Source organism: Bacillus rossius, chromosome 1 (genome assembly GCF_032445375.1).
Source record: "Bacillus rossius redtenbacheri isolate Brsri chromosome 1, Brsri_v3, whole genome shotgun sequence".
Lineage (NCBI taxonomy): Eukaryota > Metazoa > Arthropoda > Insecta > Phasmatodea > Bacillidae > Bacillus > Bacillus rossius.
The window spans coordinates 374446535-374459087 of NC_086330.1; the positions used below are offsets into that span (position 1 = coordinate 374446535).

Below are 12553 nucleotides of genomic sequence, written 5' to 3' on the forward strand. Positions count from 1 at the left end.
TATCCACAGCAAACAATAAAAGCCAGATTTATTTGTTTTCATATAGAAGAAAAACCTAAATTTCAAATTCCTCACACAGTCATACTATGCGCTAAAGCAGGGCACATTGTTTTGATTAATGTTTTGTGAGGACATGTTGCCGTGTTTGTGTGTTATGTAAAAACTGTGGCCTGATTATTATAAAAAGAATTCACTGCAAAATATATCACAGGAAAATAACTCAGAACACCCGTATGCCTCATACAATGAAGTTATCCTTAAAGGTAAAATATATTTTACTTTTTTCTTAAGTACATATTATTGACACAAAATAAAATGGCGTGAAGAACTTGGATATATGTATTTCCTTCTTCACTTTATAGCATTAACTTCTGATAACTCAAAAATGTTGCCCACTCTATTATTGTTTACTGAAAAGCACAGGTTACAACAAAATAAATAAATAAATAAATAAATATATTTTTTTTACCTCCATTCCATTGTGAATTTTCAGGCAATCAAAAACTTTGATAAAGTAGAGTCACATACATACAAATTTAAAAAGGGTAATATTTGAGTACTTATAATGTTCTTTGATTTTCCCCAAAAGGCTTTTCGAAATTTCTATAGATTCTAAAATACTTCATAGTTTGGAGGGCAATAAATTCCTGGAAAATGGTGAAGTAAAAACACTAAAAAATTAGAAAATTTTTGTAGAATATAATAATTATAAATTATAATCATTGTAACATTGAACTCAGAAATACCATTTTCTGATTCATCTATAATTACCAATCCTAGGACATGCTGCAGGTGTTTATGTGTACAATTACCATAATATCTATAAAAATCCTACATACCTTGCAAAATTGTTTGCTCCACTGGTTTTATCTATCACCAAGTTGTGTTATATCTAATTAGTAGCCGCAGACGCAAATACGGCAGGCCCTTTTAAGCTGTCTGTATTAATAAATGGTTATAATTTTACTCGTAGTGTTTAATTTTCATTGATCTAAACATTAATATCCCGTAAAAAAAATTAAATTGTCTTTGTTTAGTAAATATATCTTGGACATGAGCACTTTCCCACTTTCCCTGTTGTAGGCCTACTTACATTTGATTTGTAACCAAGTTTTTTGCCTTGGGGGGGGGGGGGGGGGTGGGGGGTGAATTAAGTTTCCTAGGCGATGTCAGTGTAAGAACACTGGGAACAGTATGCTTCTATTAAAAAATTAAACACTGCAATCAATATTATTTCTGTATTCTGCAACACTGATGTGTTTCAAGCAAACACGCAATTGCACCGAGAATTGTACATGAACGATCGTCCCTGCAAACTTTAAATTTTCATTAGGTGTAAAAAATTAATTCTTACAATGAGGGACGAAACAATATTGTACCATCGTTGAAACCCTTGAACGGGAAAATACCAAATGCTTCCTCGCTGCCTCATGCAGCATCACTGCATCAGCCAGCAAAGTGACTGCTCTGTTCCTCCCCTGGTTGTTTCCCGTTAAAAAAAAAATTTCACCTTTGGACATTGGTTTGACAATCATTTATCAGACAGCAGGCACATAAAGTCGTCCATTGCTGTAGTATTTTATATCTCCAACTAAGTAGAGCAGTTTACCAAATTTCTCTGTAATAATGTTAGTTGAAGGTCTGAAACATTTCTAGGTAAAAACACTTATAATTTGTTCACTTATATTATTGAGGTAGTAATAACACACAATCAATACTTTTTAAATGGGATTATGCAACTAACGATCTGGATAAATTCTGATATGGCAGTGGTAGATAGACCTAAATGTACGAAAGTGTTTATCCATTTACCAACCTAAAACACACTTGATTTATAAAAGCCTTCCAATGCACTCATTAAGCTTACCTACACAAATAAAGATCACCGCTATAAATTACTTAACTTGCTATACAGTCATTGCAGCTACAGATAAAGTCCTAACTAAAGCGCACATCTCATTTAATGCAAAACTCACAACAAGTAAATTTGGAGTACATTAAATACTTCATGGAATGTCAAATATAGTCTACAAAATGCTTATTACAAACTTAGAACAATGATTCATAACATCATAAGCATAATTTTTTAAGAACTAAAACACAAAAAAATATACACAGTTTATCTCATATGAAATTGTATAAGTTATAAAAAAAACACACACACACATTGTAATACTTACAAGAAACAATGCCTTGATGTAAAAATTACAGTTTGGAGTATGTGGTAAATGCTGATTATTTTGGTGACCAGCTTCTTTAAAGGTAAAGTAATTTTATTTTAATACAGGGGTGAAACTGCCAGAAAAAAAAAGTGAAATTGTAAGTGTGGGTCACTATCACAACCTAATGCAGATCAAGATGAAAATACAACAGATTAAAAATAAATGTAATGGAAAATCATCTGCAGTAAGGATAGCCATCTGTAAATGCAAAGGCTAATTTATTTTTACGAAAGAATGAACTGCAGTCGACTGGATTCTCTGACGGGCAGTAAAGATCTTTTTTTTTTGTTTGTGACCTGTGAAAACTCGTGAAAAAAGTAACTGTTCCACGTTGTGATTCCCTTCGCAAGCCCTGTACTAGCTGCCGGCATGTGTTATACACCTTAGAGCTGGTAGACACCGCATGTTATTGCTTGTGTGATTACCTTTATTTCAAAACTATTTTTAACCCAACTTATTTAAAACTTTAGCTTTACATTATAAATGTTTGAAAATGCAATATTCATGTACACTAATACCTACAAAGACACGCTATATCAGTAGTTTTATCTAAAAATCAATTTGTTTGTGTCTTTCTCGACTAAAAACCACCAAAATATTCAAATGTTATTTTACCTATGTAAAAAAAAAAGGGAGAGTGTAACTCAGTACATGTGATAGAAGTGAGAATTCTTTGAGAGTTCAAACCTCGACGGCAGAGAGAGAAAAAATGAGAAAGAAGACCATTTTCTAAATAAACGTGAATTAACAAAATTATTACTTAACTTGAAATAACTGCTCAGGATGTCAATAATTATTGATCAATCAATAATGATTAATCGACAATAAATATTATTCACTGTTGAAATAATTATACCATAAAGAAAATTTGTTTAGTAAATATTAAAGCTAGGGTTGATTATAATAAATTATTACTATTCAATTTAATATTATGTATAGGTTAGATGTGATCAAGCACTCTGATAGACTGATTTTGTAGTTGTGCAAATATCGCATTATCAATGAGTTATAGTGCCAATAGGCTACATAGGCATTGATGATGTTCTGCTGTCTAATGAATTGACAATGATTAATATGTCCGCCACTCCGCGATGCAAAAAAACTAAACAGCACGTACCCACCCAAGTTCTCAACTCTAAAATGATGAATGCTAATACGTACTACAAAGGAAGGTTAGCCACCAGGTGATTGGGCTTGATCGTGTGATCGTGCAAGCAGTCCTGCCGTCTTTGACAGAGAAACCGGCCGCCTTACTGTCACGTGACATGGGCTCAAACTTGCTCCATCGCAGCACATCGAGACAAGATAGCTACGTAAAGGAACTAAACTGGGGAAGTTGTTGCAATAAGGGCCCATGCTCCAAAACAATGTTCCGAGATTATCAAGGTGCAAAGTTTCCTTCGCACACATGAAGTCGGAGCACATTTACTCCAATGAACACATACATACATAAGTTATTGAATAATATTCTGTAACTTAACTAAGAAATTGTTTCCTAATCTTTCACTATTAACTAAAAATAGTACGTAACCTATTTATCTGAAAACTTTTAAACAAAACGGTTCCCTTCACAAAGGGCTCATAACATCATCACATAAAACTTTTCATACCAACACAACAAATAAAAAATGTTGCATAATATTTGGTGACCATAGAGATTAAGATTTGTAGAATTTAATTTTGTATTCTCCCCAGAAAGGGCCCATGGTCTCATAGGCCCTTACTGCAGCAACTCCTCAATTGTTTCACACTTAAATACAGTAACAAATCTTTTCTCTTTTTTTTCTTGACAGCATAACCACTGAAAATGGCCTTTGCATTCTCTTACTAGTTCCAACTTGCAGGGTGTGTGGGAGCAGAGAAAACTGGGAGAACCTGTACTTGTCATGAAATTTGTATTTCTGGAAAAAAAATCAGGGAATATCCAATTTATGGCAATTTAAACTTTTACAATTTCAGCTCCTTATATTTTTTTATAACAATATTTTTCGAGACCTGCAATACGTGCACCCACGCGCCTGAAAATTACATCACTAACATATGGTCTTATTGCCGTACAAGGTTGTATCGCATGTGAAGGCGGACATTCGTTTCACAACGTTGATTAACACACTATAGTTTTATGAATGAAGATAAATGCACACAAAAATAAAAACAATAACATCGAAATCTCTGATAATGTTCGCAGGATTTTACTCACGCCCATTGTCTGAAGTAGCTTGGCTTCTGGGTTGTAGCCTTGTCCTTGGCGAATAATTCACCAACCAATTCGACATTGCTGTCGCCAGTTGACATTGCTGTCGCCATCATGAGGGAGCAGTTACCTACTAATTCACCGAAGTTTCGGTCGACATTGCAGTCGCCATCATAAAAGAGCAGTTACCTACAGTAGGTAACTGCTCCCGAATGATGGCGATTGCATTGCCAACCGAAACTTCGGTGTAGGTAACTACTCCCTGATAATGGCGACTGCAATGTCGACCGAAACGTCAGTGAATTATTTGCCAAGGACACAGCTACAACCCCGAAGCCGAGCTACTTCATTGAAATCTCTGGTTTAAAGAACGATATTGGCCTACTCGCTGAACTTAGTTTCCAGTGCGTACACCTGGGACAGCTGGCGTGACGCCCCGGCTAGGCGCCCCGGCCGCTGAACAGGCGCAGGTCCAGCTTGAGCGCGATCTCGCCTGACTCCACCTCGCGCAGGGCCAGGCGGCTGCTCACGGGGCCGTGGCAGTCCCGGGTCTCGCGCAAGATGTCCGCCACCCGCACCTCCGTGCGCCCCAGGAACTCTGCGCACGGACACACACGCTCTCACCCTCGGGCTGGCTGCTCTCCACACGACACCACGCGATGCCTCCAGACAGCTCGGCACCCGTGCTTCCACATTACGTCGTTTCTTCCCACACTGCTGTTGCGATACTCCTTCAGAGATGGGTTATAGATAGGGACCGGAAAAATTTGCAGGTTCAATGACCTCTAGGATGAACTCCACAGTTCTACGTACACTCGGTCAAATGTCACCCACTCATTGGCTGCTGTCTTGTGAGACGTCCCGACGTAGCAGCCTGTGATTCTTATAAAGCTTTGGTCGGGTGTTTTCTCATTGGCCCAGAGTCATCCAGGTGAGTTGTGAGCCAATAGCAGAGGCAGCACTGAGGTATAACTGTTTGTATTTTAGCCTGTCGCGAGATGAATTTGCGAATTTTTCCGGTCTTTAGTTATATAAAATAGGTCATTTCTGTAATAAAAATACACAAGTCTATCTGCATCCAGCTCCTTACTGAAAGAAATTATATTTGTAATAAATTAAAATACTTCACAAGTGAATATTTACACAATTTAAACTAACAATATAAAACGGTCTTTAACTACCTAGTTCGCTGTGAACGCACTACGACGTGCTTCCGTGAAACTTCCCTCCTACTCGCTCATGGACAGAACACGGCAGCCATCAGACTTTCTCTGCTCGCGACTCGTCTGATTCTGTGTGCATTGCATTTACACAAATACATGAAAGTCTACTGCTATCAGACAAAATGACGCAATGTGTCATGTTGTGTGCCCGGCCTTAGGTTGCAGAACAGAGTAATCGTGACCACTTGTTACCAGAATGATGCTACCTGGCCTGATAACATAAAAAATCTTTATTTTTAATATCATTGGTAATTATAACTTAATATTTTTTTTTAATTTAATATTTGTTGATGTTATTCTAAAACCATAAAATAGTGTTTACTGACAGTATTTTATATTAGGTGTAATAATTAAAAAAATAATAATAAATCAATGATAAAAACCCAATTATTTCACAAAAGTAACTTTTTGTTGCAATTGGTCAAAATTAATAACAAGGCATGCCATTAAATTATAAATGATGACATGGAGCAAAAAAATTTTAATATTAAATAATATTTAAAAATTTTTTTGACTAAAACAGTTGAAACCACGATGGTGCCTTTCAGTTAAATCTCCTTAGAAGTAAACACTTAATAAAATCAGATGATGCTTTTGTGGAAATACAACAAGAAAATGTATTTCTAAAATCCCCGTTCAAATTTGACTTTGCAAAATACATGTAATGTTTCAAATATATTTTAAAGAAATTTAATTTCCTAGAATGTAATGTGTGAAACTTTAGTGTTCTATGGCATATTTCTGGCAACAGAACACCAAAACAAGGTCAGCACCACGGCCCATTCTACAATGACACGAAAATGAAAATGGAGACGAATCACGTAAACAGAGATGAATTTCCCGGAACATTTCACTGTCGCATCTCTGCTGCTTCTACAATGCACGGAAACAACAAATGGCTACCAATGAGATAGCATTTCAAGGTTACTATATATTATTTTAATAAAAAAAATATATTATCCTTCGAGATAATTAACCACAAAGTCAAAATAGAACACTAGATATGCCTGGACTTTAAACAATTTTTAATGTATTCAGAACATAACACAAACAAACACTGCAACCACCGCAGCCAAATACTCTGCTTCTATTGGTCGCACGGAGCAATGTAAACGGAAGAGCTCAGCATTGCCGAGCTAATCTGTATGGATCCGTCTTCATCTACATGGATTCTACAATGGAGAAAACTTGTTTCATGAGATCCGTCTCTGTTTACGTGATGCATCTCAGTTTCCGTGTCATTGTAGAATGGGTCTAATGGCAGAAATTGTGCCCATTAAAATGAACTCTGCAGACTAAGGATGATAAATGCTATACTTATCTTCACTGGGCTGCAATGGCAAAGTTATCAAACTTATTGGCAATACTTGGTCACAAGTGACATTAGGATAGTGTTGACAACACTAGACAAAGGCACAATCTGTGAGGGAACACATTCACAGAAGAAGAAAAAAAATTTCACTAGATGTTTGGATTTTGTTATTAACTGCAATATTTTTTTGCTGGTCAAATCATCTTAGCTTTCGAGGTGATCAGATACATGGTAAAATTTGAAAGATGAAACAAAAAAAAAGTGTTTGTACTTATGTACACATGTTAGAAGTTATACTTCTATTTAAGACACTGAAATATTTTGACATTTATGATTTATCGTAACAAAAATTAACTAAATAAATACTCTGTATTCAATATTAATACAAATTGTGTATAAAATTAATTATTAATACAAATTATATATAAAAAATTAACTGTGATTATTTATTACATAATAATGTAATTTTTTATAGTGAAAATAAATTATACATATGGAAACATAACCTCACTTATATAAATACACTTGAAAAAGTTTATAAACACAATTTCTATCACTAATATTCACAATAAATGTTTTTAATTATATGAAACAATATTCAATATCAAGTACTAAATTACTGAAAGTGACTCACATGCAGTTTCGCACCCGCCACTAGAATTCGCTACCGGAGCAGCTATGTTGACTATTGAATCATTCAATTTGCAGAGCGAAAAGTTAAAATATATAATGAAATGTCTCCGATAAAAGTTAAAAAGACTTGAAAAAATACTAAATCCCAGCTTGCACCTCATTTTTGACAACAAATTTTATTAAAATACTGCCCACCTTGTTAAAATTAATTAAAATATATATTTTCCGCTCATGTTAGATAACTATAAATTATTGATTACTAAAGGATATTTGTACTATTATGTATAAAGTTTTATTTTTATTACCTATGATAGTTCATGGATTCTTAATTAACGTAACTAATTTTATATTACTTTAAGTAAAATAATGGAGGATATAGGTCTAGCTAGTATGAAATAATCAATCCAATGGACTGAGCTATGTTTTTAATAATATTATAGCAATATGATGAACACATAAAAAGTATTCAAATATATTTGCTTAAAGCACAATTTGTAAAATTCAGTAACTATTATTTTAAACAAAAAAATTTCACTGCCGAGTTTCCTTTAGTTTATAAACTGCGCACTATAAGCACTGTGTTACGAAGCGTGACAGAACATCGGAGAATATGTATTATAATTATTGTAATACCATTATCATTATAATTTTTAAAACATGAAATTACTCTTTACCACAACTATTTAAGTTTATCAAATATATTGCAGGGTAGTTTAAGTCTCATAAAAGTTTAATTTGGCACACCAATATGTTTGTATGATGTTCCCTAATTTTTTTTATTATAACTATACATGGATTTATGTTCATACACATGAGTCCGCCATTTTCCTGTAAAAATTTTGCTGTACGAAAATTTTAGCACCATAAAAATTCAATCCCATCATTTTTTTTACATAACATGCCTAAATAAGTACAAGTTCAAAAATGGAAAACTCTAGTATTCCTTAGTTTAAATAAAATAGAAATAAAACTTAAGTGTACCTTGAAGAACACATATATTAAAACTTAATGATCAATTAACTCAAATTATTTTTGGCCGATATGATGCGTTCACGTACAGGAAAATGAGACATCAGCATACCCCTGTGCTGCAGCTCAGAACGTACTTAAATGCCACGGGATCTCTGGGTACGTAAAAAAAATATATGTAAAAACAAGTAATATTTATAAATTGATGAAATTATACTTACAAATGATTAAAAAAAAATCTTGGCTTCTTGTTATAAAAGTTCTACAAATATAAAACCCAGGAAAGAATATGACGACGAGTAGAGACCGGAAAAATTCGCGAATTCATTTTGTGATAGGCTAAAATACAAATAGTTATACCTCAGCGCTGCCAATGCTATTGGCTCACAACTCACCCGGATGACCCTGGGCCAATGAGAAACACCCCACCAAAGCTTTATCGAATCACAGGCTGCTACGTTGGGACGTCTCACAAGACAGCAGCCAATGAGTGGATGGCATCTTTGAATATATATACTGTATAGAAGTCACGAGTGGATAGGATTTACTCTACGTTTTTCAGAAGCGTATGATGAGCAGCTTGGGAACTTCACCGCTGCAGTGCGCTGCCGTAACGCCCTGTATCGTCTTAGTTGGTATTTACACGTTAGAGTGCAGCTCTGTCGCCCGCTGTCATTTCCTTGCACACCCCCCACCAATCTTTCACTTCAGCTCGAGGTCGTTCAACGGTAAGGGGAAAGGGGTGTTTGAAGAGTTCGACACTTGTCCGCTAGGGACCACCACAAGTCGATGCCCTAGAGATGGTGGCGATTGCGGCGGTGAATTAACCAACTATGTACCTCAAAATCTTATTAGAAATTTTAACCTGGGCTGGCGACTTCTATACAGTATATATATTCAAAGATGGCATTTGACCGAGTGTACGTAGAACTATGGAGTTCATCCTGGAGGTCATTGATCATGGGAATTTTTCCGGTCCCTGACGATGAGTAAGAAAAAAATTGCGTGCTGCGGACTGGAAGCGAACCAGGGAGCTCACCGTCCGGGGCGAAGTGCCCGCGGTCGAACACGGTGATGCACAGCACGTCCTCCCCGAGGTCCTTGACCAGGAACTGCATGGCCGTGTTCCAGCGCGCCTCCGCGGCGGCCGTGGCGACGGCGGGCGTGCGGTGCTCCTGGGAGCCCATGCTCAGCTCGCAGAACGCCTCGCACTTGCCTGCGCACACACGCCACACCCTCTCTCACCACTCTCCGCCACAGTCGCAGGGTTCCCGCTGGAGAACGACTACTAGCTACATCCTGACTTCCAACCATCCCTCACACACAGTAAAAAAATAAATTCTTATTTATTTAAGACTAGCGACCCGCCCCGATCAGGGTGTCCACAAGGAAAAAAATATTTCGTACCAACTTAGGCGATGAAAAAAGTACTACTAGATTTGAAAAAAAACAAGTACTAAATTACAATTTGTTATGGTTTTTAATAATTTAGGAAGTAATTATGACATTTCAATGTTCTAACTTAAATATATATCACACCAAACACACACATACATTCCCTAGTTTTTAAAAAATAATTACGCTTAATAATAAAACATATTGGAGTTACTGTAATATTATTATATTAAAGAAAAAAGTACTCGATCTGAGTGTAAATGTACTAGACCAGTACTAGATCTAGTAGGAAAGTACTAACTGTGGACACCCTGGCCCCGACTTCGCACGGGTGCAATGCTGATACTAAATATACTACAGAATGTCTTTATATGCCAATCCCCCAGCCGGTACCGCCGCAACCACTATGTCCCTGCATTTTAAATCTGTAGTATCTTCTGAAACATTCATTTAGGTAAATTACATGCTGTAAAGGGCCATATTGATCTATATTAAATGCACAATGTATTTAAGGTACATACTTAATTGGATAAGGATTAATGCTGTATTGTTTAATATCGCTTCGTAAATAAGCCATTATTTCTCGTAAAAAGTAAACGATAAAAAATGGTTATTGTGGGTTATCCCTAAGAGATAGACATATACCATCGCGGACTTTTTTGTAGACCTTTTTAAGGTGTACAATACTGTAGTACATTATTTTGATCTATCTCGTAGGATTCAGCCAGCGTTTGCAATGTAAGCACAAATAAAATAATGTGTTTATTTACATCACATTAGAAACCTCTAAATTTATCAGTGTTTCTCTACTATATTATGCATGTATTATAATATAAACCTTCCTCTTGAATCACTCTATCTATTAAAAAAAACCTCATCAAAATACTTTCCGTAGTTTTAAAGATCTAAGCGTACATAGGGACAGACAGACAGCGGGAAGCGACTTTGTTTTATACTATGTAGTGAAGCTGAAGAAATTAACAAAAAATTAATCATAGATAAAAAAATACAACCAGACCTTAGTAAACGTGTTAGAATATTCAACAAATGTGATTGGTTTAATGTTATCAAAGCATCCTTCACGGTCGCATAAAAAATGTTCACTGGCAACTCAATCATAATAGTGTAGAAAAACCTATTATTGTACTAATTGTTAATTTGGGTTACCTATGATACAATGTTACATAATGATAATACTATGATATACAATGTAACTACGTTGTATAATACAAACTATGTTCAGAGGGTTTTATTTCAATAGTTTATTCTCACCTACAATTTTTATAACGTAAATGAAAACAATATTTTCAAGATGAAATTTCTACCTTACTGACAATTTTACTAATTTTTGACTATTCCTGACATTTACCCAACATTATAACCCTGCATGGGTGTGTAATGAACATGGCAGTGTGAATGGGCCAAAAACCCTAGCTTCCACTGAAGGTACCAACTTAATAAGACACTGATATGCTAATGAAAGTACACATGCTTTAAGCAAATGTTTAAAACTTATCTGCTACTTAAGACTTTTCATAACTTAAATAAAACACGTACATATATTGTAAATATGATACACAGCAGATATTGTAATGAAATTTTTTAAATTTAAAACAGCACTCAGCCAAGTCTCATAGATGTACTACATTACATACTGAGTAAATATGTCAAGCAATAAAAGCAACAAGAGTTCAAAGGCAGATTTCACGGTAAGAGACTAGTTACGAGAAAATTACATAAATAAAAAGCAGCAAGCATGAACTAAGTAAGAGGACGATCATCAGACCATTGACTTGTAGCCGCACTTAGTTCTGCAATCAGCTATCTGATAGTTACTACGGGTACTGATTTTAAGCACAACCACCAATAAAAGAAGAAAACTACAACAACCGCCAAGGGCAAAGCAAAATACTAAAATAGACAAGACAAGTCATAAAGAGAAGCTTGTGATTGTTGAAATTTTCTCTGCAGCAAATAGTATATTTTATGTACACAACTTTAAATAAGAGGAAGGTCTGAGATGAATATCATGCAAAGTCACTAACACTCTAGAGCTGTATTTTCTAGGAAGTTAAGTGAGATGAATACGAACAGAAAAGACAACACACTGGTTTTATGCCACGACAAGATTTTAATGTTTAATATTGATAATTTGCCTTCATTAAAGCAGAGATCAACCATTAAGTGACTTTCAAAGACCTGATTTTCGACATCATTATTACAGTTTTTGTCATGCCCAAACATGAATTAATTACCAAACACTAATGACTTCACAGTGGAATATATTTGCAGCAGCCAATCACTATTAACTTCATGCATTTAATTAAATTATATAATCTGCTTTAATGAAATTATTTATATTAAAATATGATTTTTATATTATATATAATAATTTTATAATATAATAATTATATTTAATAAATAATAATGTATTGATGATATTTATTATAATATTTAAATTAAAAACCAAGTTACGTAAATTAAAGAATACAAAATTCTTAGGGCCTAAAAACTGCTGTAACTAAGACAGAGTCTTTTCGGTCCCTATTGAAACAAGTTGCAATTTTACAGCCTTAAAAAATTGTGAAGTTTAATGAAACTGTAA

General features: G+C 34.9%; 1 protein-coding gene across 6 annotated transcripts in view; it reads right to left on the reverse strand.

Moving 5' to 3' along the window:
* Nucleotides 1-397: 397 nt before the first annotated feature.
* The window catches only part of LOC134528518 (intersectin-1), a 132824-nt gene continuing 120668 nt past the window's right edge, over nucleotides 398-12553 (reverse strand). For all 6 annotated transcript variants that reach the window (XM_063362207.1, XM_063362210.1, XM_063362209.1 and 3 more), the window contains 2 exons: nucleotides 9593-9769; nucleotides 398-5014 (listed from right to left, as the gene is read on the reverse strand). In XM_063362207.1, coding sequence (XP_063218277.1) covers nucleotides 4857-5014; nucleotides 9593-9769 — 335 coding nt within the window. In that variant the 3' untranslated portion in view covers nucleotides 398-4856. The remainder of the gene's footprint in view (nucleotides 5015-9592; nucleotides 9770-12553) is intronic.